The sequence below is a fragment of the Chionomys nivalis genome, chromosome 18, assembly GCF_950005125.1.
Source record: "Chionomys nivalis chromosome 18, mChiNiv1.1, whole genome shotgun sequence".
In the NCBI taxonomy this organism is placed as follows: domain Eukaryota; kingdom Metazoa; phylum Chordata; class Mammalia; order Rodentia; family Cricetidae; genus Chionomys; species Chionomys nivalis.
Window position 1 is genome coordinate 21,673,784 of NC_080103.1, and position 26,219 is coordinate 21,700,002.

The 26,219-nt window shown below is 48.5% G+C and overlaps 1 protein-coding gene across 2 annotated transcripts in view; it reads right to left on the reverse strand.

The window, feature by feature from the left end:
• The window catches only part of Slc6a17 (solute carrier family 6 member 17), a 49,206-nt gene that overhangs the window by 6,709 nt on the left and 16,278 nt on the right, over positions 1–26,219 (reverse strand). For both annotated transcript variants that reach the window (XM_057793126.1, XM_057793127.1), the window contains exons 2-9: positions 25,015–25,387; positions 19,393–19,550; positions 17,685–17,811; positions 16,867–17,048; positions 15,308–15,418; positions 3,165–3,406; positions 2,716–2,908; positions 426–618 (exon numbers count right to left, since the gene is read on the reverse strand). In XM_057793126.1, coding sequence (XP_057649109.1) covers positions 426–618; positions 2,716–2,908; positions 3,165–3,406; positions 15,308–15,418; positions 16,867–17,048; positions 17,685–17,811; positions 19,393–19,550; positions 25,015–25,300 — 1,492 coding nt within the window. In that variant the 5' untranslated portion in view covers positions 25,301–25,387. The remainder of the gene's footprint in view (positions 1–425; positions 619–2,715; positions 2,909–3,164; positions 3,407–15,307; positions 15,419–16,866; positions 17,049–17,684; positions 17,812–19,392; positions 19,551–25,014; positions 25,388–26,219) is intronic.

The following is a 26,219-nucleotide window of genomic DNA, read 5'->3' on the forward strand; positions in this document are numbered from 1 at the left end:
GAGAGCGCTGGAAGCTGAGGATCTGAGCTCCCCCTACATCAGGCGGAGGACTCTTGAGGAAGGCATCAACTCTGCATTCTTTCCCCCATGCTCCCTGCTCCGGGCACAGCACCAAGCCCAAGGCAGCTGCTCCACTTAAATTCTGAACTGAATTGAGATGATTCAACTGATTAGTCCTACGATCCTTTCCCAGGAAACCTTAGTTTTCCCATTTGAGAGGAGGAAGCCACTACGCCACTCCTCCTCCCCAGGGATGTAGGGAAGAGGTAGACGGGGATCCTGAACGGCACATCCAGGTCCAACTGTCTATCATCAGGGAGAAGAGCCTTCTGCAGATGGGGTGACAAACCGCCCAATCAATTCAGAACCTGATTGTCACGTGCATGCCAGGCTGGTGTCTGGCAGGGTGACAGGGAGTTAGTTACCTGTGAAGATCTCCTTGGGTACCTTGAAGGTGTCGATGATAGGTGTGGTGATTCCCGCCATCGTCCCGATCATGCTGCCCAGGCCGAGGTTGATGAGCATCAGGAAGAACATGACAGACCAGAAGGGGGAGGCCGGGAAATGTGTCATGGCCTCAGTGAAGGCGATGAAGGCCAGGCCTGTGCCCTGCACAGACTGAGGGTGGGGCAGAGAGTGGGGGTTACTCTTACTCCAGAAGTCCTCTGCCTCCTTCCCTCTGGAGGAACAGGAATCACCGTGCCCTCTTTCATAGGGCTCCCCATTGCTGCTTGAACTCTTTCAGCTTGAAAGAGGATCTCAAACCATAGTGAACATCAGAGTCTCTGGAGAAAGTTAGCTGTAGTGACTCACACCTATAATTCCAGCACTTAGAGGGCTGAAGCAGGAGGACTGCCATGAGTTCAAGGGCAGCTGGACTTCACATTGAGGTTCAGGCTTACCTGGACTACAGATTAAGATTGTCTCAAAGCAACCACACTAAACTAAAATGTTAAAAAAAAAAAAAAGTCCCTGAGAGTTTCCCTAGGAGACCTAGATTCTACAGGTTGTTTCAGGACCCCAGTGGTCCAGGTGAAGGTGCTCCCATCTAGAAACACACATAATGTAGGACCCTGCTCCTCTCTAAGACTTCATCTTTGCTGCAACCCCAGTGACCACTCCCAGTTCTGAACTGCTGAATTCCAGACACCTGGCTCAGCTGTCCAATGGAAGCAACTGGAGTCTTTAAATACCCACCCCTGTCAGGTTCTCCTGCAGAGACCACGATTTCACTGGGCGAAGGTTAAGGTGGTATGACGTTTTCTAAAGCTATCAGGGGTCTTGTGGACAGCCCAAGTACGGAGCCATTGCTTTAATACAACAACCACACTGCCTGCTCACGTCACTCACAAGTGTCCTGTTACCCGGAGGGAACTTATGAGTTCTCAGTTGTCATTTAGCTGCTCTTGAGGCTGCCCAGTGTGAAAAAGCCTGCTGTATTCCTAGCATTGTCAGAAGATCAGGTCACGGCCGTGAGAAGGGGTAGAAGGAGAGGATGCCGCCAGTTGGGCTCCTTTGTTCTTGAGCACGGGAGAGAAGCCAGAGATAGTGGAATGCTGCGCCCACGGACTAGTGAAGCTGTCTTTTTGCTTTTCTTCTGTTAATCCTTTTTATTTAAGGGCACAGAATCAAACCCAGGATGCTAGACAGGCAGTCTACCAACAAAACTACAGCTCCAAGCCATGGAGCCGCCTTTGGCATGGTTCTCAGACACCACTAGGGAAAGCTTCTGGTCTCGCGAAGAAACTCAGGGGCTAATGGGGCTTGCTATCCCCAACATGAGCCTTGGCTCTAGCCAGAGGCCTGGGATCTGTGGATCTGTCTGGTTGGTTTGCTGGTACCACTGTAGCAGAACAGTAATTTTGAAAGTGCCCAGAGGTGCAAATGCAAACGCAAGAAAGTTATCCCCACCTCAGGCTGAGCACTAATGGGGAGGAGCACCTCTGCTTAGCCCAGGAGCTAAGTCTCACTGTGACGGTGGAAGTGGGAGCACTGACGAGAGCAGGCGTTTCAAGGGATGAGGCGGAACAAGGACTCTGGAACAAGAGCACTAATTTGTTTTCTTGCTTACTAACTAGTTGTGAGAGACCCTGATCAACCCTCTCCCACAACCTACAGGCTGCTTATCGATAAAACTGGGAACAATATTCATACCTGACTCATAGAGCTGCCGCAGGGGTCAAAGGAAATGGGAACTGGAGGGAATTAGCATTTACCTGGTCCACAGCTGTTGTTCTAAGTGGATTGTTTACACAGGGTTCTGTGTAGAAGAAGCCTGCTCAACAAATGGGAATCCCGACTCAAACTGACAATGGCTCCTGCAATTTCAGTGTTTCCTTTGGCCCTCCATCTAATCATAAGCTTCCCTCTGGGCATCCTGACGCTTTCAGCCTTTCTCCATCTGTGTGCACAGTGAGTCTTCACGGTTCTCAACCCGTGGGGCGTGACTCCCTTTTCACAGGGGTCGCATAGAAGATACCCTGCATATCAGATATTTACATTGCAATTCACAAATGTAGCAAAACTAGTTATGATGTAGCAATGAAATAATTTTATGTTTGGAGGGTCACCACAACATCAGGAACTGTATTAAAAGGTCACAGCATTAGAAAGGTTGAGAACCATTGTTCTATAGGCTTTCAAGGCCCATGCTCCAGCCACTGAGCCTATCTTTGGATTCCTGCTTGTCCTAGGAAGGGCAGTCTGTTCCAGTACCTTGTCAAGTTCATCCTCCAGGAGGCAGGGATCCAGACCCAGGGCTGAGAACTGTTTTTCCTTAACAGTCATGATGACGTTGTACATCTCGGAGTAGTCCTTGGTGGTCAGGTGTGAGAAGTTGACGTGGGGTGGAATGAGGTCACGGCTCAAGACGTTGGAGTTGAGGTACCCTAGAATTTTCTCAGCGTTCCTGCATTGCAAAGAGGGCAGGACTAGGTAAGAAGGGAAGTGTGGGACCTGAGAGACCCCTCCCAGAAACCCAGGCAGGGCACCCATGGGCCACTGACAGAGACATCCAGGAGCCTGTTCTTGTGGGCCAGGGCTGAGGAAGATGATGACCTCATCCCTTATGGGATGGAGAGGGCCTCTCATCCTGCCCAGCCCACCTGCTACCCTTGGGTGAGGCAGGCAGAGAAAGAAGGGACCGGAAGGGTCATGCCACCTACTCGACCACACACTTCTCATTCATGATGTTGGCTTTGAAGCCCAGCACAGCAAACACCACGAGGGTGGCCAACACCGAGGTGAAGAAGTTGATGAAGGACACCAGGGCAGCATCGAAGTGGCAGTTATTGTCCTGTTTGTTGTAGCTGGAAAAGGCGATGACACCTCCGAAGCCCAGCCCCAGAGCAAAGAACACCTGGGTGGCTGCCTCCCGCCACACCTGGGGGTCCAACATCTTGTCCAGCTATGGGGATGACCAGGGGGACAAAGAAAGAAACAAAGAGATGATGATTTTACCCATGTGTCCACCATCCCCACCCTTTCCGCAGCCTCCAGAACTGATGCAACATGGCCTGGTATTAAGCAGTTGTGGCTGGGAGATTCCGGGCAATTCCCCTAACTCTTCCACACCTCAGCTTCCTCGAGTGCAAAGGACAGGTGAGAGTGTCAACCTCAAAAATTAAAAATGTTGAGTGCTTGCTTACGCAGGAGGCTGAACTATAAGACAATTTGGGTGGTGTGGAGCTATTTCCAAAGTCTTTTTCAATTCAAATTTTCTTTCCCTCTTCATTCCTCAAGAAAGGAGCCAAGGAGAAGGAACGAGGTAGTTCCAGCATCCTTGGTGTTTATGGTCTAACTGGAGAGATGAACATTGGTAAACTGATCCAACTAACAGATGCTAAATTGAAACATGGCTGGGACAGTCGGCACTCGGTGTTCAGAACAGTCGTGACAAGAGGGTCAGGATGCTGCCCAGGGAGGGAATCCTCAAGCTGGCCATCTGACCAGGGACAGCAGAGACGAGAAGAATATTGAGGAAGAGAAATCAGTGTGAGCATAGGGTAGCTTATAAAGGACATGGAAGTGCCTGAGGGGGCATGACTGGACTGGTGGCATGGTATAAATGGTTTGGCACAGATAGGGGTGCAGGGGAGGCAAGCAAGTGGGGCAGTACGGGGGGGGATGATACATACAGGAGAGGTGATACAGCTGGGATATGTGGGCAGGAGAGGTGATACAGGTAGGATGGAGCAGTGGGTACAGCTGGGGTGATGTGGGCAGGAGAGGTGATACAGGTGGGATGGAGCACGGGGTACAGCTGGGGTAATGTAAGCAGAAGACGCCATGCAACAGTGCTGTAGGGGAGGGGCAGTGCAGGGGGGATAGTTTGGGTAGGGTAGCACAGTGGTGCTGATGAAACCCAAAGAGGCAAAGGCCTGTAGAGATCTTGGTATTCATTCTAGGAAAACACTTGATCCAGGATACAATAGGGAGCTGAAGAAGGCCACTATTAGATGTGCATACACAACAGTCATTGGTGCATGGAGCCAGGAAGCTGCAAGGAAGCACTTTCTGGAGGTTCAAGTGGCCTGGGATAGTGGCTTTCCTGTGGCCAGGTGGTGCTGAGGGAGAGATGTAAAAGGGAGAATGAAGACCTGAAAGATGAACTGGAGTTGGGTTTGCTAGACTGGCCGGCCATGTTTGTGGTCTCCCTGGAGAGGGGGCTGAGGGAAGAGAGGTCCAAGGTGCTGGGCAGAGCAGGTCTAGACAACAGTTTATAGAGGTTGAGTTTAATGGTCTGGGAACTGTTGAACAGGTAGACAGTGCAGTTTACTGCAGGGAGCACAGCTGGAGAGAGAGGTTATCCTGTAGACAGACAGCGAGAAGAGGACAGAAGGGGCCAAACCCATCTCTAGAGTTTCATGCAGGGAAGAGGTAGTCATCTCCAAGGGAGCAGGAGATCCATACAGTGGGGTTCTGGGGGAGGGGTAGGAGGACCTGGGGTGGTGCATCATACAGGGAAAGTTTGCATTCCCAGTAACAGATCCTCAGGGAGGGTGCCAGCAGCAGGAGGTCACGGGTAGAATCAGCTGTTCAGGGATCAGAGGCCCAGGAGCCAGGTGGAGGGAGGGAAGTCAAGAAGTCTAGGGAAAGAGTAGAGTCCAGGCATATAAGCTAGTTTTTGGAAGGGCCAGCCTTGGGCAGCAGAGCGGGTATTATCAGGAAACATCTGTGAAATCAGTGTTGCTGTTTTTCTATATTGTCATTTTTTTGTTTCAGGCGCTATGACTTGATGACTGGATGAAAAACTTGGTGGGGGCAGGCATGTAGGAGTGAAGAGTGGAACTGTCTTCCACAAGAGCCCTTTGAAGTCCTCACTAGAAATGGAAGAGGGAGAAGGACAGGACAGGCTGCAAGCAGGTTGGCACCTCCAGTTTCTGCCTACTGTTTGAGGGGTTTTTGATTTGATAGCTCTGCCTTCCCTGAAAAGCAAGAGGGGAGGGTAGATGCGGAAGGGTAGATGCTGTATCAGTGGTCATGGAGGAGCCTGGAAGACAAATGGTCCTGGGAATAGGGAAGGGATCGCCTGCACTGCTGTGGGCCACTGCGTGTGCATAGGAAAAGGTCTGCAAAAGCTGATGTTTGTCTTTTGAGAAAGGGTCTCACTGTGTACTTCAGACTTGCCGAGAACTCATGCTTTTCCTGTGTACACCACTATGTCCAACACATTTTCACTGTGTGTGTGAGTGCGTATGTGTGTGTAAATGTGCACTATAAGGGGTAGAACTCAGGGCCTCCTGCATGCCAGGATCCTGTTCTGCTTCTCAGCTCTACCCCTAATACAGAAGTCTGGCTTTTTGATACAGGATAAAATGTTTTGACTTTTGCTTTGTTTTGATTTTTTTTTGTTTTGTTTTGTTTTTGCAGAAGTACCCAGGTCCAGGGCTCCTATGTAAAACCTTGGGACTTGAGTGAGACTTTGCTTCTGATTTTAATTTAGGACAGTAATATGGTGCTGTGAGACACAGCCACATGAACATTCCCCAGCAAGATTTGGGGCGGGACCCTGTAATCAAACACTTGGGGATGTCAGCAGCACAATAGGAATTTTCACACCAAGTGAAGTCAATAAAGATTATAAATAGGCTCGAATCTGTGCAGGTTGTTTGCCCTCCAAGTGAGTTCTACAGGAATCAAAGCACCTTTTTTTTTTTTTTTTAAATTAAGAAACAGGAGTCTGTACTGGGTTTAATAGGAAAGCAGAGATTAGAGAAAAGGAGAAGAAAGCAGTCATTGGCTTCTGAGAAATGACTCTTTAAACACCCCTCTCCAGAAGACTCCAGAAATGGGCTGAGGGATTACATATACTTTGTGGTTGTGTGGCCATCACCGGTGTTTCCTAATGTCCACTGTGACGGTTTCACCTGTCTTTGAGACCTAAGCATGGGACTTTGTTAGGATTCTTGTCATTCCCTGAAGCTATAGTGAGAATGCCGTGATAGGTCAAGCCCCATCACCGTACAGGGCAAAATTCTTAAACAAAAGCAGCTATACCAAGGGAGACAGCCCAGTCCTAAACTGACTAGTGGATCTGGTCTATTAGCTTGAGGGACATCTCAAAGGACAGGGCAGGGTTCAGGTACACGCAATCATTTTGGCTAGAAACAACTGTTTCTTTTATTAGGACCACAGCTATCATTGCTCTTTTTATATATTATAAAATGAACAAAAGTAGAGATGGGCAGTGCAGCCAGCCCCTGCTATAGCCATTACCCAGTTTCAGACACCATCAACAGGAGACCAATCTCGTTCTTCTTGATCCCCACCCCCACCCCCAGCACTAGATGATTTTGAAGCAGACTGATAGCTACATATTGAGGTTTGAAGATCCATAAAAATCATCTAACACTAAAGCTCGCCCTTGGAGGGGTGACTGACCTGTGTGAATGTTCTCCCACACCCTTGCTCCTAGTCCATAGCTTAAATGGGGGAGCTTTTGCTGCTGGAGATACCCAAAGCTAATCTGGAAGTGGACTACATTAGGAGGCTTCGGGACGGAACGTCTGACGTTACTTGATTTTAAAGGAGGCTCTTGTCAGGCTTCACGGGATGACAGTATGTAGTTTCAGGAAATGTCAGGGTAGGTCAATTGAGACAGGATGCTCCACATCCCTTCCAAACACTGGGATGAGACTACAAGAGGAGAGGCGGGCGGGGATTTTCTGCTCTGGAGAGAAGCCTATTCCCTGCCTGGCGCCCAGTGTGATGTAGCACTGGCTTCCTGCTGGTTTTTTCACACAGTGTCTAAGTCACTTCCTGCCAAGGGAACGAGGTATTTTGCAGCACAGAAGATGTTTTCTGAATGCACAAGCAGCTGCTGAGCACCGGCCTGAGTGACACGTGATAGCAGCACACGCGTGACGGAAGCACACAGCCTTGCTTCTTGGTGCTTCTCTCTAGCACCTGCCCCGGCAGAGCCAGACTGAGCTACAAGACACCAGATGGCACTGGAGTGCAGAGTTCCCACTGCCTAAGAACGGTGTCACCTTCACAAGGGACAGAGACAATAATAGCTTGTGCTTGCCATGTGTACTCCACTTGCCACGAGCAGTCCTATGAGCTCTGCTGACAGATCTGCAGAGGGGTATCACCTGCACCCCCTCTTGCAGCTGTAGAAGTGGGCCCCAAGAGTCAAGGAACCTCCCTAGTGGAAACTGGGTGGTGAGCTGGTCACAGGGGTCGCAAGGCTGGGCATCTTCTTCGAGAGGTCTTTGCTCAAACGGGAGTCAACAAGTCCCACAACCAGACTGTTTGCCTGGGATCTTGGAACCTGCAGGGACCTCTCTGCTTTTCCTTGAGAGTTAATATATATTCTTAGTCCTTTGTCTCTTGTAGTGATATTTCATTTGTATTTTAATAAATAAAGCTCGTCTGAAGTTCAGAGAGTAAAACAGTCACACTGATTAGCCTTAAAGACCAGACAGTGGTGATACACACCTTTAATCCCAGTAGCCACGCTAGTTTGCCATAGAAATCGGGCAGTAGTGGTGCAAGCCTTTAATCCCAACACTAGAGAGGAATATAAAATGGGAGGAGATAGCTCTCAGATACAGTCTCATTCTGAGATTCCTGGAGGCAGAATTGCCATTTCAGACTAAGGTAGAGGTAAGACCCAGTGGCTGTTTGCTTTTCTAACCTTCAGGTTGAAACCCAGTTTCTGTCTCTGGCTTTTTATTAATCATGCTACAGGATCCTTTTCTTTACCGCTTAATCTCAGAAGTCTAGTTTCCTTCCCCAGAAATAAGTAACTGTGATTTTCTTTCTGAGTATTATTCCAGAGGTTCAGACAGACACCAGCACATGAGATAGACATCTCATGTTACAACATATATACAGATGCGTGTGTATGTTCCTCCCACACTCCATTAGCTCCCCCTTTCTCAGAGCACACCATCTTGCTCTTGGTCTCCACACTTCCTCAATGGGCTGAACTGGCGTCCCAAAAAGTCCCAGAATGCCTAGTGCGCTGCTCTGCTCTGTCTCACTCCATAGTTAATTCGCCTCTTCGGAAAGCAACTGTAATCAGAACACTTACCCGGAGAGGCATTAGAAGGCTTAAATGAATATACACAATGAGTATAACACAACTGTGTAAGCACCTCACTGACATGAAAAGCAATGTGCTCTCAGAGTGTTCGTTTGCAAAAAGCTGCACCTCAGATTGCTGAGAGCTAGGGGTGGCCCGTGCTACTGAGGTCACACCCACTCCGGAGCCACATCTACCAGACGGCTTTTAGGGTCATACCTGTCCACTGTTCCCAAGTGGACAGTGACCTCACACTCACACCTCCTTAGCCCTCCAGGGTCCCTCCTTCATTCCTACTCCAAGCTGGCCACTTGGTTTCCTGCCTCACTGAGAAAGATGCCACTATCAGAGGAGGACCATTAGAACCCCTCCCTACAGCGTCTTCCTGCCAGCATGGTGCCAAGGGCTGTCCTCTCCCTTGGTGAGTGTGGATGCAGCTAACATCAACTCTTCCCCCAAAGACACTGGGCCCCTCCCTGATGTCATCTGGATCTTTTTAAAGTGTACAGTTCAGCAACGTTTAGCATACCAGCATTGAGCAACCCGCGTCTGTACCACTATCAGTTTGGAGCCTCTTCCTTGCCTTTAAGAGAAGCAACTAACAGGTGCTCCTCATGCCTCCCCTCAAGTGCAGCCCTCAGTGACCGCTAGTGCACTGTCTCTATGGATTCTTCTATTCTAGACACTTTCTATGCTTAAAATTCCACACAATGTGGCCTCCCAAGTCTGAATCCTTTGATTTGCTTAATATTTTCCAGGATCTTCCATGCCGTGGCATGTGTCAGTACTCTATTCTTGTGTTTTGCACACGTGTTCATAGGGGTAAGGTTGTCTAGATCTGTGTTTACACTAGTGGAGGTCAGAGGTTAACCTTGTGTCTCTTCCTCAGTTGCTCGCCACCATTTATTTTTGAGATGGGTTTCTCCCTGGACTACCACTTCATTGAACATGGGTGGCTAGAATAGAAGCTAAATTAGCTGAGCATCAAGTCCTAAGGATTTTCCCATGTCCACATCCACAGAGCTGGGATTCCAGGTACACGCCACTATGCCTGGCTCTTTCATTTTGAGGTTCAAATTCAGATCCCACGCTTGCATGGCACACACTTTACCGACTGTGCCATTATCACAGCTCTGGCACATCCTTCCTTTCTATGGCTGGATACCATTCCATTTTATGCGTCTACCACATTTTGTTTGCCCATTCCTCAGCTGATTGACATTTTGGTTGTTTCTGCTTTGGGGCTATTATAAACCATGCTGCAATGAACATTTATGCTCCATCTTTGTGTGAATATACATTTTAAGTTTTCTTGAATACACGTCTAAGAGTAGAATTATTGCATCATACGGAAACACTAGACTTTTTTTTTTTTTTTAAGCTACTGAATCAATTCTAGTCTGTCGGTGTCCGGTGAATTATTTTCATCATTATATAAATTCTGTGATAATATCCTTGACCCCAGGGCCTTCTCCACTTACTCTTGCATTTCTCATTTTTGTTTCCTTTTATAGTGAAGCTACTGAATACAAACGCCCTCTCCTACTTGTCTCTGATTCATCACTTCGCGTTCACTACCATTAGAGTTTGTCCCCAATGTTCTGCCAAAACATCTCTTATGAAGGTCACCAATGATGCTTCTATTGTCAGATGATTGGTTATTTCCTGTCTTCATCATCTGCCCATCTCAGCTTTGTTCAAGCATTTCCCTGACTCTGCCTGGGGGCGTGGATATGTGTGCTTCCTCTTCTCTTCTGCCTCCCTTACCTGCTACCCTTCCCTCAACCCATGAAGACTGCGGCTCCGAGCCGAGTCCTCCTTTCTGACAGAGCTCATCTCCAGTCATTATAAACCAAGACATAGCTTCCAACCCACTACCCAGAACTCCCAAATTTGCTCCTTCACCTGTTACTTCCAGATTTATGGACCAAATTACCACACCACGTCTTCACTTGCCTATCTATCGGACATTTTAAAATTGCCACATCCAAAACAATAGTCTGGGTTTTCTTCCCAAATTCTGCTTCTCCCACCATCCTTCCCAACTCTGTAAATGTCATCTTCATCCTTCTGGCTGCCCGGTGAAAGACCTTGGAGTCACTCTTGGCTCCTCCCACGCCTCATATCAAAGCCACAGCAAACCCTCTTGAGCCTGTTTCCTAAGCGTTTCTTCAGCTCAATCAACTCTCAGCCCTCCATCAGTGCTTGGCTCATGGTTCCTCTCATCCCGTGACCCACACAGCAAATCTCCCTCTTCTCCTCTTGGACTCCCCATGGCAGTTTTCTCTAAGAGGCTCAGGGTAGCCATAGCATCTCATCCCTCTGCCCATAACCTCCCACTGGCCAGAGTTTACACAGGGAAAAATGTCCAAGTGCCTTTATGGCCTCCGGGACCCTCATAGCCCTAGTCAGACCACAGTCCTGCCTCTCTTCTTTCTTTCTCGCACACTTCCTAGAATTCACAAGCTGCTCCAGCTCAAGCCTCTTTCACTCATTATCTGACTAGAATGGATCTCCACACCTGCGTGTAGCCTGAGGGTCACTATTCAAATGCTCTTCCTCAGTGAGGCACTCCTTGACCACACATAAAATAAAATAAAATGCATTCTGTTCCTAGAAGCTCCGATTCTCTGTTCTCTGCTTTGTTCCTCCCCTCACCACACTGTGCAATAACAGTTCTGCATCTTCTATCATCCATTCTGAGGGCTGGGGAGTTTGTCTGTTGTATTCATGGGCTGATATCCATCTTAGAACAGTGTTTGGCTCTAGCAAGCCTTTGTTGGATGAATGCAAACATGAATGATAGACATTTGGGCATTTGGAGCATGCCAGTCTTTTGCGACTAAAACAAATGCTGTAGCAACCAATACTGAGTACTAACCATTTTGCTTATATATGACTACATTTGTTGGGAAAATACCTAAAAGTGAAATTGTTGGGCAAAATGACATGAATGTTCATAATTCCGACTGTTTGGGAGTTTATATGACTAAAAAAAACTCTCCATAATTCACCATTATATGTTGGGCAAATTACATGAGAATTGCATGGTACCCCATGTTGACCTGGTTTTGTCCTTGGATGAAAGAAATGATAAGGAAAAGCTGTTTGGGAATTTCAAGTAGTTAATTAGCTGTTAACACAAGTTACTATCTCATCAGGGCCACTAGTGAGTCATCATAGCATCCTGGTCACACAGCACACCAGATCCACTAGCTCTCTGCTTTCAGACAGGGACAGAAAGGATAGGTCCTATAGCCTGGATATTTTCTGATGTTTAAAGAGGTCTGGGGAGGAAGAAGGACCTCTCACATCATCCAGCATAGTCTAAAAAAAGAGTCTGAGATGCCTTCGCCAAAATTCTCTTGGACTTTGTTCAGGGTGTCGAATGACATGACCTCTTGGGATATTGTTAATATTGTAATCCATGGGAATGAATGAAACAGTGTTCATCCTGGGCATCTCTGGACAGTGACCTGGTGGTACTCTATGGCACCAAGAACTTTAAATGACCCCAGAGATCTCGTATCTCCCAGTCCTGAGCTACAACAGCCACCTCTCTGCAATGGTCCTCATCCTGACGAACTGTCAGATGAGATGGCTGTTGCTGCGGGTGGATTGATGTTTTGCTGCACAGCATCTGGGGGCATCTGGGAATAGAAACCACACTCCAGGTGAACAGTAGCACAGGCTGCCTGGGTGCCCTGGGCAGGAGAGTGTTCAAGTCTTCTTAGCCACGCCTCCTTGCTCAATGCAGTCCTCCAGAGTCAGGTGCAGGAGCTACACAATGAAACTGCTCCGTGGGCAATATCAAGATGGGTCACAAAGACTCGACCTGGGGACTAACCAGTCAGATGAGCCATGAGCTGCACCATGCTGGTTCTTGAGGACTTGGTTCCTCTAGGGGCTTCTACGTTTAATTTTACAGCTCAGAAAATTCTGCAAATGCCAAGGTAGCTTCACATGGCTTCTGGAACATCCAGGAAATGGTTTGAGAAAGGGAGTGGCTCTGTTGTTCTATGGGTACTTAAGCTATATGTGTCTATTTGACGGGCAAAACTGAAGCCTGTCGAATGTGGAGTTATATACCTGGTGTGCGTGCTCATGGATGCAATCACTTGGAAAGTATTTTTGGCTGAAGATTTGCATACCCTTTGAGACAGCAATTTCAATTTTTACTGTATTTACTCTAGAGAAACTTGTTCAAAGACTCGGGTAATAAGGTTTAGTATAGCCTGCGCTAGTTTTTATTGTCAACTAGACACCACTAGGAAGAGGAAATCTCAACGGAGACACCACTCAGATCAGATTGGCCTGTGGACTTGCCTGCAAGAGATTGTCTTGATTAATGATTGATGTGGAAGAGCCCAGCCCACTGTGGGCAGCACTGTCCCCAGGCAGAGAGATCTGAGCTATATACTAGACTCTGAGAGTGAGCCAGTAGACAGCAGTATTCCACAGCGTCTGCCTGAGTTCCTGCTCTGACTTTCCTCAATGACCGATTGGGACTTGAAAGTGTAAGATGAAGTCAACCCTCTCCTCTTTAAGTTGTTTTTGGTTGTCTGTTTATCACAGCAATAAGAAAACTAACCAGAACATATCCTTATCGGTAATAGGAAAAACTGGCAACAACTTAAATGTCTGCCAAGTAGAGAACCTTTTAGTGTGGTCAAATATCATACCACACTGAAAATAGATGTGCTATAGCCTACACGCCAGTATAATAATAATAAAAAGAGAATGGTGTCATGCAAAATCAAAAGTGAGTCACTGAAGGATACCTGTGAAGATACGTAAACTTTAAGGGTCTGTAGAATTGCTGTGTACTGTTTGTGGAAATAGGTCTATGTATAAAATCTCAAAGAATGCATTAGTGGGATAAATCTCAAATTCAGGATAACAGTTTCTGTAACCCGCTAATTTGCATACTGGAAAGTAATATTCAGGAGTCGTTCCCTGGGAGTGATTAAAACATGAGGAATCCACTTTTCTGAATGGAATCCGTGCCTTTATAATAGAGGCTCAAGCTGTTTCTTTTGCCCTTCTACCATGGAATCTTCTAGTGCCTTCACCTTGGTTCTCCCAGTTCTAGAATTGTAAGCAATACATTTCTTCTGCTTATAAATCTCTTAGTCTAAGGTATTTTGTTATAACAGCAAGAGAAGACTGCCAATGGCTGCCTTTGAGAAAGGAAATAACTGTGATGTCAGAGGGCATTGCAAAGGCACCTGTAATGTTTTCCTTTTTAAAAATATCCATTATATTACTAGATATATAATTATAAGCTTGAGATATTTCAGAATTAAAGAGACATTGCAATGGTGTCTGAATCCCATGAGGTGAACTGAAGTATTGTGTGTTCTGGGGCTGGTGGCCAAGTCTGGTGAGTCTGGGCCACAAGCTATTGGACGTCACACCAATGATTCTTAAGTCCATCAGCAGCCTATCTGGGGATGTTTGTGAAGCTCCGTGTTCATGTGCATCGTCAGAGCATATAACACGCTCATATAGCTCAGCGAAGTACAACGCAAAGACTCACCTGAGATTGATTGTGCGACCAGGGCAACTGCTGAAGTAATTCACAGAGGCTCATGGTCTTCCTGTGATCACTTACCCCAGAGGAAGCAGACTGCTTCTCTAGGAGATATCACATGCTTAGAGCCCTATGGTTTGCTTTGGGAGGCATAATTCCTGCTGTAGAAGGTGAGTCTTCGTGAGCATGTCTGTAGAAGTCTTGGTTGTTCAGTCCAAGGATGTCTAAGGCCAGTTTGTGCAGTTATGGGTAGCATAGGTCCTAACCATGGCCATCCTCCACACACCAGGAGCCCACTCACAATAGCAGGGCAGGAGAGTCAATGGGACCTGGGGACTTCTAACTCCATAGAATCTGGGGCTTTCTTAATCACTCTGTGTGAACTCCCCGTGAAAGAGAGTGTGTATGTGCATATGTATACATATGTATGGTGGCACTATTGAGTCCTGAGGCTTCAAGCTCATCTGGCCCCGTCTGACACAGAGCTCATGGTTTAGCTCAGAGGGATCTGGAGGTGAAATTCTCAGCCCCATCAACTGGAGGCACTGACATACATTGTTTAGGACAATTTGAAATTATGATTCCCCTGTAGCCTGACTCATGTAGCTGTGCCCAGTGGTTTAAATGGTCACGGTCATGAGGTGGGGACAGACCACCTCCTGAAGGCTAGGTATGCATATGCAGAACACCTGTTTCTCAGCACATCCCTCGCAGTCCCTTCACGGGCTAGTGATAGGATTAGGAAGGTGCCTGTGTAGGCTCCTTGTTTCCCTGATTTGTATACAAACTGGAATTCCTGAGGTGAGTTCATCTTCTTGGCTCCTATTATCACAGGCCCACAAAATGAAGACACCCCTAAAATGAATGACTGAAGCCCCATCCCTCATATTTAAATGGAATATGCCATCACTGCAGGCATACCTGGTGCTTTTCCACATCCTTGTTCACACGGTCTCCTTTGATTAATAAATCATATTGATACTTGCTGAAGCCCTTCCTGCTCTGCAAGGCTCACTTCAGATGCCACCTCTTTTCTGGAGCCTTTTCTGACTTCACCCAAATTGAAGTAATGTCCCTCTCCTTGAAACTTGAGGACAGAGCCTAGACCCCTTTCTTGGGCTTCTCTGAGCACAAAGCACAAAACACCTGCCAGACAGTTGGGTTTGGGTGTAAAGTTGCATGCAGTGGAGCAGGCCCAGTGGAGCTGCCAGGGTTCCCCCCATGTGGACACCACAGAGCCTTACCTTAGGGGTGAACATGTGCAGGATGCCGTCAATTGCCCCTCGCAGCAGCAGCCCCCGAACCAGGAAGCAGGCCAACACCACATAGGGGAAGAGGGAGCTGAAATACATTACCTGCAGAGAAGACAGAGCCCCCCAGTCAGGCAGAGCCCCTTCTACAGCCGGAACCCTCCTTCCCTGCTCACAGCTGGGGCCCATGAGCCTCCTCTGATATCAGGCAGCAGAACTCGGAGCCTGGAGCCCCCAGGCACTGAGCCAAACCCACCATCCATCTGGCCCAGGCAGGAGCAGAACAAGCTGGAGTCAGCATGGCTGTGCCTGGAGCTCGTCTGCCTTTCAAGAGCTGGTAGGACCGAACTAGCAGTTTGTACTCCTAAGTCTCATGCCCCTAGTAGACAGTTCCAGGATCTCCACTGTTCTCAGAAGTTCTATAGCAGAAGACATCTAGGGGGCCTTGACGCTGTTTCCCAACAGAGCCCATCAGAAGAGAGAGTAGCCCCTAGGCATCCCGAACCTGAACCATGTTTTTCTTACTAGTTCATATATGTCACGCACCTCTCTATAGCCCCATGCTCCTGGCACAGAGTCACGCACAAAGAATTTGATCACGGGACCTCGGCTGCAGTGAAACCAACCCTGGGGCACTTAAGACAGGGCAACAGGAAGGCTAAGAGCTATCTGCATGAGTACTGATCCTGCAGCTACCATCAACCAATCCTGGGGCCTCAGGCTACCTGCTTAGTATGCATCCATCGCTAAAGGACTGCAATATTCTTAACTCATAACGTTGGTGAGAGCCAGGGATATGCAGATGTGACAGCCCTGATAAATGTCATGAAGTGTCAGCTACTATTCCGGCCTCCAGAGAGGGAAGAGGCTGGTGGCTGAGATGGTACCACCTTTCTGCAACTCAGCATCCTGACTCATCAAGTCTGACAAAGAACCAAGAACCTCAGCTCATGCCCTGGACCTGGACAGACTAGCTGTAAGACCTTAGATGAGGCTCTTTCCCCAGTACAGACCTCAGCTTCCTTTTCTATAAAATGAGTGGAGGGCTATCAGATGTCTGTCAGTCTTTCCATCCCTGGCAGCCCATAAATTCTATGAGGTCATAAATAATAAGGATTGGAAATGCTGGGAAAGAAGGACAGGGCTGGGCTGTTATGACCTTCACTGACTGTAGTGTTTGGGGGCCCCAAGCTCTCTGCGGCTCTAACAGCCCTTTATCAGCAGACAGCATAGGGCAGAGTTTCATCAAAAACTGCTTAGACTGCACAATGCAAGGGCTTTTGCTTAGGAACCTGGGGATGCACCATCTAGATATCAAGGTCAGTACCTCTAGCTCCTCGGTGTTTGCAGAGCAGGCCTAAGCTATAAGCACCAAAACAGATGGGGACCCAGTAACAACTACCCAGCAAGCTCATCCTTGGGCTACCTGTGGTGGTAATGCTCCCATTCATCCCGTGAGGCTATTGCTGTCACTCAAGTATTCTTCCCCGATGGCCTGGGATCCGAGCTCCTGCTCTCTGGGTCCCTGTTGCCTTTGCCTTTTTCCAGCTCACCTTCCCAGAGGACTGGATACCCTTGACCACAGCCATGCCCACGATGCTCCAGGCCACAAGGAGGCAGAGTGTCATCTTCCAGTTGAGGCCCCCACTCTCTGAGATGGAGTTGGAGATGTCCAAGGCCTCTCGGTACCAGAAGTAGGTAGTGGCTGAGCTCTTCTCACACTCGGGCTCCACCACTGAAACCACAGGAAAGGCCACAGGCCTCAGCTTCCAGCCTTATGGCCATCTCCTGTGGTGGACCCTGCCCAGGCAGCAGTGGGTGAGTGGGTAGCTGGGGGAGGACTGTGCCATGATCTGGAGAAACCCGAGGAATCCTGAGTTTCTGGTGGGACCTACGAGCCTTTGAGCCACAATCACATGGCTGAATTCCCACCTCGACCATCTTCTGCTCACAAGTGCCAAATTTGTCTAAAGGTTCTTGGGGGACGCCCTGAGACAGAGGCTGGAAATCCAGATGTCAGGTCACTGGTTAGATGGACAACATGAACGTGGGAACAGGGGCTTTGGGATCTGTTTTCCCGTCTATAGAGTGGGGCACACAAGTCAAAATTGTTCTTAGACATATGCTATTGGAGAAACAGAGTAGTTCATAATAACTAAACAAAATTCAGTCCTGAGACCTCTGTGTGCCAGATCATTTCCTCAGGAGAAGGAGAAAAAAAAGTGAGTATCGGGGTGTGAAGTGGTTTCTCCAAGGTGACTCACTGAACCAATGAAACCCGGAATCTTAGTACTAAACAGTTTAGACTCCTTCCCTGGACAGGGCTGGCTGGAGACCACAGCTGGGGTTCCTCCGGGGTCCCCACACTTGCCTGCCATAGTCCCATTCCTGATGACAGGGCATTCGCTCCAGGGCAGCGGGTACTGGAAGGACTTGAAGAAGTAGAACACGCTCCACCCAATGATGACATTGTAGTACAGCCCAACGAAGAGGCAGACCTGAGGGCAAGGACCAGGGTAAGATCACGGAGGCTGCAGGTAAAGCCTCCCCTCCCTGCACTCCATTCAAGGCCCAGCAGCTCAAAACCAGCCCTGATGGAGGATGTGGGTGGGGCGGGGGGGGATGCAGAGATGGAGCAGGGGTTAGGGGTCTGCTCCCAGTCCTCCTCCATTCATCTGGTACTCAGACAGTCCACAAAGGAATTCCTGGGATATTAAAATTTTCTCCTTTAAGCAATAAACTCTTAAAATGTTAATCCTTTCCAGTTTGAAATTCCTGTAAGATACTTGAAGCCCTTCCCCCATCATCTCCTGATGACTCGGAATTCTAATCAGAGATGCCCTCCAGGACCACGGAGACACACCACAGCATTGGTTCTTTTAGGCCCAGATGGTGGTACTTTTTGAGACTGTGTGGATCGCTGGTTTTTCCACCTCTTCCCTTTTCTCGGGTGCTGCTCTTCCTTCAGAACAGTGAGCAGCCTGCTTCTAGCTTCCAGAGACAAAGCAGTAAGCTTGACAGAGTTTTATTAAACTAGGCGGGATCTAGCAATGTTTAACAGGCAGGGTTTGGCTGCATCTGCTCTGGATGCTCCGAGGCCCCTTCCAGAGGCCTGGCTGTCCCAGACGATTCAGATTGTTTGTTAGTGTGAACGCAGAGGGCTCCTGGTCTCTCCCATTTCACATGAGCAACTATGTGGAGGAGCATACGTTCACATACACAGAGAAAAAACGAGGGAGGGGGCTGCGTTGGAATAAACACGCAGAGAAGCAGCCCTTTCCTTAACTGTGTTGTTTCCAGCCCAAGTAGAGGGTTCCCCTCCTCCTGCATGTGCAAACATGGCCAGCCTGGTATTTACACTGGAGCTGGCCACGTGAAGGCGATGCCTGGTCTGACAACAGGATAATCCTCCTACCGTGTTTGACAGAACCCTCAGTCCCGTCCAGAAATGAATTCCAGTTTTTATCTCAAGTATGAGAATGGGCACCTGCAGGTTTCACCTTTAAGGGATGCTCAGTTTCTTCAGTTATGTACAGCTTTCAGCAAGATTTCATTGACAGCTACACAGATGAGCCCGGAAGTCCCCATCCGAGGCTCAGGAGGTCTCCCAAAACCTCATGCCTCCTGGGTTGGCCATAAGGCTCCCGTCTGAATATTTCAACTGTTTAATTGCATGGCGCTCTAGAAAGGCATGCTAAGCCACGTACATTTGAAACTCACTTCCCAAGGAAAGGGAAAGGAGTCCATGAGGAAGTGGCAAGGAGTGGTGGGGACCTGGATGGTCCATCTGTTCCCGGATGATAAGGACTGAGATATCCTTGTGAACGTGTCATGTTTTCCTCTTTTGAATCATTGGTGAATGTCACATATGGTTTCTGGAAGTAGCATCAACTTCCAGTTTAGGAAATGTGGTGACTATGGCCCCGAGTCACCATCTGTGAAGAATCTGTTGATGACCCCTCTCGCTCCCCTTGTGTCAGCCCAGGACTCTGGCCTGTAAACCTGGTGACTTCCTCCACACTATCCCAAAGTGGACCCTCTACTTCCCACCCAGTGCCAGCTCCCAGCTCTGAACTCACAATACAGCTGGAGAAGCCGATGCCCCCCAGGCGGGGGCACACGTAATGCCACACACCGATGCTGCCACGGCGGATCCTCTGGCCCACAGCCAGCTCCAGAAAGAAGAGAGGGATGCCAATAATGATCAGCAGCACCAGGTATGGTACCAGGTAGGCACCTGCAAGGAGAAGAGAAGGTGCCGATCAGAGGGACAGTGAGGGAAGGGGCGGCAGCCGTGCCCAACAGTCTCAGACATAGTGTGTGGGCAGTGACAACAATGGAAGGGAAAGGTGGCATGTCCAACAGACTCAGCCACAGCTTAGGCCATCTGGAGCTTCCCCGTGAATGTTGTTGCTCAAGGCTGTGATCTCTCCAATGCTGGCCCATTCAGACTTTTCCTCTCTTTGATCCTCTGATTCTGAATAGGACACAAGGGAGCATACGGACACCAGTGCCTTCCACTTGCAAGGCTGAATTCAGAAGCAGATACCTCATTGCCTCTCAGAGAACCACATGTCAAGTCACAGACATTGGCCTCACACAGCATTCTGTGGACACCTGTCCACAACCCTCCCAGATGCCACAGGTCTTGCTCACTCATTCCCAAGGGCTCACTCCCACCCACCCTCCCTCCCACTCTGTGGTCCAGCCTGCCGGCATCTGAGACAGATGCTGACACAGCAGACTGAGCAACTCGAGAGAAGCCGAGCTTGGACGCTCTCCAGGGACAGGGTCTGATCAGCATCACCATTAATCCACAGCTAATTGGGAGGAATGGAAGAGAAATTAGTTGTTCAGGAAAGCGTGATAAGGGAATCATAAAGGATGGAATGATCTTGCTAAAGATTACAGATAACAAATTAATCTTGCTGTCTTAAACCTAGCTGCAGACACGATCTCAATTCCAAGTGACAGGGCATTTAGCAAGAGAATTAAAGCCACGGCTGGACATGGACGAGTGCACCCCACCAAGAGTTGTGCCAAGAGCACAGCCCTGTTGGCAACACTATCAGTCAGGCCCTGCCTATCAAACTGCCTTGCTTGTTCCTGTCTCCTGGGTTACCTAGCACCTTCAGGGAAACCCACTCAAGAGAGGAGTCTCTAAAAGCCCTGGCTATACTGCTCTGTCCTATAGTGGTATTTTGTTTATAATCTAACAAACAAAGCTTGCCTGAATATCAGAGTGCAGAGCTAAGCCACTAGTTAGTCATAGATGTCAGGCAGTGATTGCACAAACTTTAATCCCAGGACTAGGGAGACAGAGGCAGATGGATCTCTATGGGTTCAAGGTCACCCTGGGCTACGTGAGACTGAATCTGTCAAAAAAAAAAAAAAAAAGGTGATCCCAGCACTTGGGAACCACATGCCTTTAATCCCAGCACTAGGGAGGTGGAGACAGGGGTGATATGGTTGGGCGTAGAGAGGACTGTAAGGCAGGAGGAGACAAGAGCTCTGCTGCAGTTTGAGGATTCAGTCTGAGCATGCAGTCTGCGGTTTCATAGAGACAGCAGTCAGTCTGAGAATCTGTAGAAACAGTATCTCCCCTTAGGTCTGAGCATTGGTTAAGGTAAAGGTTCTCTAATGGCTGGCTCCTTTGCTTCTCTGATCGTTCAGCCTTTACCCCCTAATATCTGACTCTGAGTTTTTATTATTAAGAACAACCAGAGTTCGTGCTACACTGTCCCCTGCAACTTACCCTTCTCAAGTGCACGCCTAATCTGCCAATGAACACTGGAGGTCAGGCAACTACTGGACACAAAATCTGTCAATCAGCAGCAAACGTTGTTTACCATGGATCTCCTCCATGCCAGATTCAGGCTTTGGGGGATGCAGGAGGAACAGAAGACCCAGATGCCATCCTGGGAGACCTCACAGGAGGCAAGTTCCTCAGATTCATTTAGGCAGTGTCAGCAGGCACATTCTGGATTGGTCACACTACAGGGGGCCACCTGAGCACACATCTGCTGAGGGAACTCACGGGGGATAGCTTTCAAGAGAAGTTTCCCACTGAGTCTCACAGAGTAACATCATTTTAACACGCATGCGCACGCACACTCACACAAATGCACAAGCATGCATGCATGCACACACTCACACAAATGCACACACATGCACGCACGCACACATGCATGTGCAGGCACCCACCCATGTACTCACTCATTCAGCCTGTCACTCACAAGCAGCCCCATCAAATGCCCAGAAAAGGGAGGGCCTGAAAAGCTGTGGGTATGGACCTCTAGTCTGGCTTGGTCTTTGGTAGAGAGAAACAGTAGCAACAGAAGCAACTTATTGCAGGAAGACAAGGAGGAGCCTCGCTGGTGTTTTGCTTTGCCTCAGGGTCCTCAGGAGGGACACAATGTACAGGAGATGAGTATCAGGGTGTCAGAGCACACTGTTGTCTCCTATGTACGTTTCTCTCCCCTTCCTACAGCTGGGGAGATCCTCTAAAAGTGATCTGTGGCCAAAGGGTGGACTGGCTTTCCTTCTGTCCGAGTCATGACTGCAGGTCAAGGCCACATGGAGTTTAGTCTAGCCAGGGAGCTCAAGGCCAGGACACTCAGGTGAGCCGAACTCATAGTTAATCAAAGGCACTCTTGTGTGCCAATCATCACTGAGTTCACACGGCACCTTCTTCTACCTCGGAAAACACAACCTGGATGCAACAGTGTCTCTGAGGAGTCTCAGGACTGAGCAGCTGGGAGCATCACTGAGGGCATTAGGACACTGGGTGGAGCCTGACTCTCTGCACTTGCCAGATCTCTTTCTATACACCGTGCCTTGCTTTTGGCACAACCCATTTATTTCTGGGGCTTAAGAGCTCATGTTTTTGGCCTCTAGTCAATTGAAATATGGATAGAAAAAGAGCTGCGAACAGACTCTGCGATCAGATTGTCAAACCTGGAATCCTGGCTCTGCCAACTACTTTGCAACTTTGGACAAATTATTTGATCTCTCTTTGCTCTTATTTTGTCATAGATGCAGACAGAATGAAAGTATTAGACAAAGCCATAGGAGACAGCTAATATGTGTCCATTTTTTATTTACAAAAATGTCACTCCATACTCCTCCACTCTCTAAAGAGTGTTGTGAAGAAGGAATGGGGTACTTTGAACAAGAAGACGAAGCAAGAATGATGCTGTACGCCGGGCGGTGGTGGCGCACGCCTTTAATCCCAGCACTCGGGAGGCAGAGGCAGGCGGATCTCTGTGAGTTCGAGGCCAGCCTGGTCTACAAGAGCTAGTTCCAGGACAGGCTCCAAAGCTACAGAGAAACCCTGTCTCAAAAAAAAAAAAAAAAAAAAAAAAGAATGATGCTGTACAACCTCAGGAGGTCTGGCTGGCAGAGGTGGGTCCCTGGGTGGGCCTTTGAGAGGTATAGCCTGTCCCTGATTCTGTATTATCCTGTTTCCTACATCCTGCCTTGTGATGAGCTCCCCAACTCACTTCCTCTGACACAGACACTCATTCGCATTACTACCCTCACACGTTGAGCTCCCCCGAAACCCTCAGACAAACTAAGTCCTTCCGTCCTCAAGTTTCTTTTGTTAGCTATTTTGTTCCAGTAAGGAGAAAAGTAACCAATACAAAGGTGAGATGTCCCTCTCTGAATGGGGCAGAAATTTTGGGAGAGGCTACAATAGTAGGAACTCGCCGGCAGGAAGAAGCTGAGTCAAAATGCCTAGGAAGCTGTAGTCATCCAACAGGCTGGATGTGGTGGTCCCAGGGCAGGGGACTCAGGAGCTATGCAGTTCCCTTCATAGCTTTCATAGAAAGGATAGGTTTCTCCGGAACACAGGTGTGGGCTTGGAAATGCAGCTTCTAGCTTTCTGTGTTAGCACTAACTGTCAGCTTTACTACAGTCATGTGAGAAGAGAATCTTGGCTGAGTGATGGAGGAAGGTCATTGGTTAAAAAATAAAGAAACTGCTTGGCCCTCATAGGTTAGAACATAGGTGGGTGGAGTAAACAGAACAGAATGCTGGGAGGAAGAGGAAGAGGAAGTGAGCTCAGACTCGATACCTCTCCTCTCTGGGGCAGACGCGATGCAGCCAGACGCCAGGTCAGACATGCTGAATCTTTCCCGGTAAGACTGATGCTACACAGATTATTAGAGATGGGTTGATCGGGATATGAGAATTAGCCTGTAAGGACTAGAGTTAATGGGCCAAGCAGTGTTTAAATGAATACAGTTTGTGTGTCGTTATTTTGGGGCATAAGCTTAGCCAGGCGACCAGGAGCTGGGGTGGCAGGAACACAGCCTGCAGCTCCTTCAACAGCTCAGGGATTTCCCAGATCAGACTGGCCTCTGGTCATGTCTCTCAGGGATTTCCTTCATTAGTAATTGATCCAGAAGAGCCCTGCCCACTATGGGCGGCACCATTCCCTGGGAAGCTGGTCTGGGCTATAAAAGAAAGCAAACAGGGCTGGAGAGATGGCTCAGTGGTTAAGAGCATTGCCTGCTCTTCCAAAGGTCCTCCTGGAAACCACATGGTGGCTCACAACCATCTGTAATGAGGTCTGGTGCCCTCTTCTGGCCTACATATAGACAGAATATTGTATACATAATAAATAAATATTTTAAAAAAGAAAGAAAGCAAACAAGGTGTCATACTGTGAGCAAGGCAGCAGGTAATGTTTCTCCATGATTCCTTGAGTTCTTGCTTGATTTCCTGCCCTGATTTCCCTCCGTGATGGCCTGTGTCCTCACTGAAGTTGCTTTTAGTCAGTGTTTCATGTTTTAGTGAAAAGAAACTAAAACATGAGCCAACCAAGGTTTTCTTTATTTTCTGCAATCTTCCCATCATTTCAAGCCAGCCTAACTCTGGAAAATTCTGATAAACTTCCACACTCTGGAGAGACAGCACCTAGGGATATCTGTCTGCTCTGGGCTTTGTCAGCTCTGATGACAATTTTATAGGACACCACATGCGCCAAAGGAATTTGTAACCAGGTGCAGCGTGAGGCTCCTCTACAGGCAGCCAGCCCATGTGGTGTAATGTGCACAGGCCACACCCACCAGGTGGAATCCCACAGCATTAAACCTTCATGTCGCATGACCTGAGAAAATTACCCAACCTATCTGTGCCTTGGTTTTATAGTCTCTAAAGTAAAGACAATGACCTCCTTAAACAAGGTCGCTGGGAGGAATGGATGGATGACCCGTGTGAAGCTGGTGTTTCAGTTGTTCCAAGATGCTCAAAGAGGAGGAGTTAAGCCATTAAGCACTTACAACAGTGCTTCCTGTCTCTAAGTGTTTGATAGTAACAGCCAACAGTTGTTCTTTACCAATCTAGTATATAAAATTCACTTAATCCTTCCAGCTATCAAGAGTAGGCAGGAAGCACTCTTACGTTCAATTTACAGGGTAAGCACTGACAAGTAGAGGTCCAGCAGCTTGTACTAGGGCCCAGGCCTCACTGTCTATGCTAGAATGAAATCTGAACCGTGGCAGTCTGGAGTCAGAACCCCATTCTTATCATAACCTCCAGCCTATGAGCCACTGTGTGACTCAATGATTCTTGTTCCGTAATTCTGCACTCCTATCTCTAAGGACTCCAGGTCTGCCTCAGCAAAGGCGTGGTCATTTCTACCCCAGCCCAACCCATTTTCCAGGTACCCTTGATCAATCACGGTTACCTCTTACCTCCTCCATTTTTCTGGCACAGGTAGGGGAACCTCCAGATGTTGCCAAGACCCACAGAAAAGCCAATCTGGGCCAGGATGTACTGTAGCTTGCTATTCCAGGCCGGCCGGTCCTCTGCATCCAGCTCCTCCTCCGCTGCCTTCTGCTTGCCACCTGTCTCGCCGGCCACATTCAGTACACTCTGCTTATAGTCCACAGGCTCCTCGAGGGCCAGCAAGTCAGCCACAGACTCGGTGACATGCTCATTGCTGTGTTCGCGCTGTGTCACCTTGCTGTTCTTCGGCATGGGTGCCACCGGGGCTGTGTAGCCCTGTTCCCCAGCACACAGAGAAGGTGGGGTTCGGCTCCTGTCAGCTCTTTCTCATCCAAAGGCCTGTGGAAGCAGATAAACAATGGAGGATTGGTGGGCAATGCCAGAAATGGGGAGCCCAAAGTAGACAGACAGAACCCAAATCAAGTACCGGGATATATCCCATACTGGCCCCCAGTTTCCAAGTGTTGAGCTCAACTTTGTCCTCACCAGGATGATCACTGGGGAGCTGTTTTCCCATAGGTGTTACCTGGGTATCACTAGAAGATACTGGAAACCTAATGGAGCAAAACCTGCAAAACCCAAATACAGGTCCTCTACCATGACCTTCATCTTTTATCATCACAGCCTAGAGTGGTCAAGACCTCTGGAGATGCCCACACTCTTCCCCTTCTGAGGTAGTGTGGTTGTGACTCACACCTACCTCTGTTGTGTTCTACTTAGCCAAAACCACTTGGTGGGACCCTGGGGTGGTAGTTGATTTCAACTGTTAACTTGCTGAATTAAGGAACACCTTGAGTGTTTTAAGAGGGTGTTTCCAGAGAGGATGAAGCAAGGGGGTACTATCCACCCTGAACGTCTGCCAGGCCACCCCATTGGCTGAGGTCCCAGATGGAGTAAAAAGGGTAAAAGGGAGCCAATAAGTCAGCCTTCTCTTTCCAAGCTTCCTAGTCTGTGCAGAGAGGAGCAAGCAGTCTCATGTGCCCACCTGCCACTACCCTCACCACCATGCTTGCCCCACGACCGACTGTGTTTCCTTGATCTATAAGGCAAAAGAAGTCAATGGTAGCTTTAATGAAATTGGTCCCACAAGCTCCATAGGGAGGGGCATTATTAGGCTGCATGGCCTTGTTGGAGTAGGTATGCTCATGTTGGAGGAAGTGTGACATTGTAG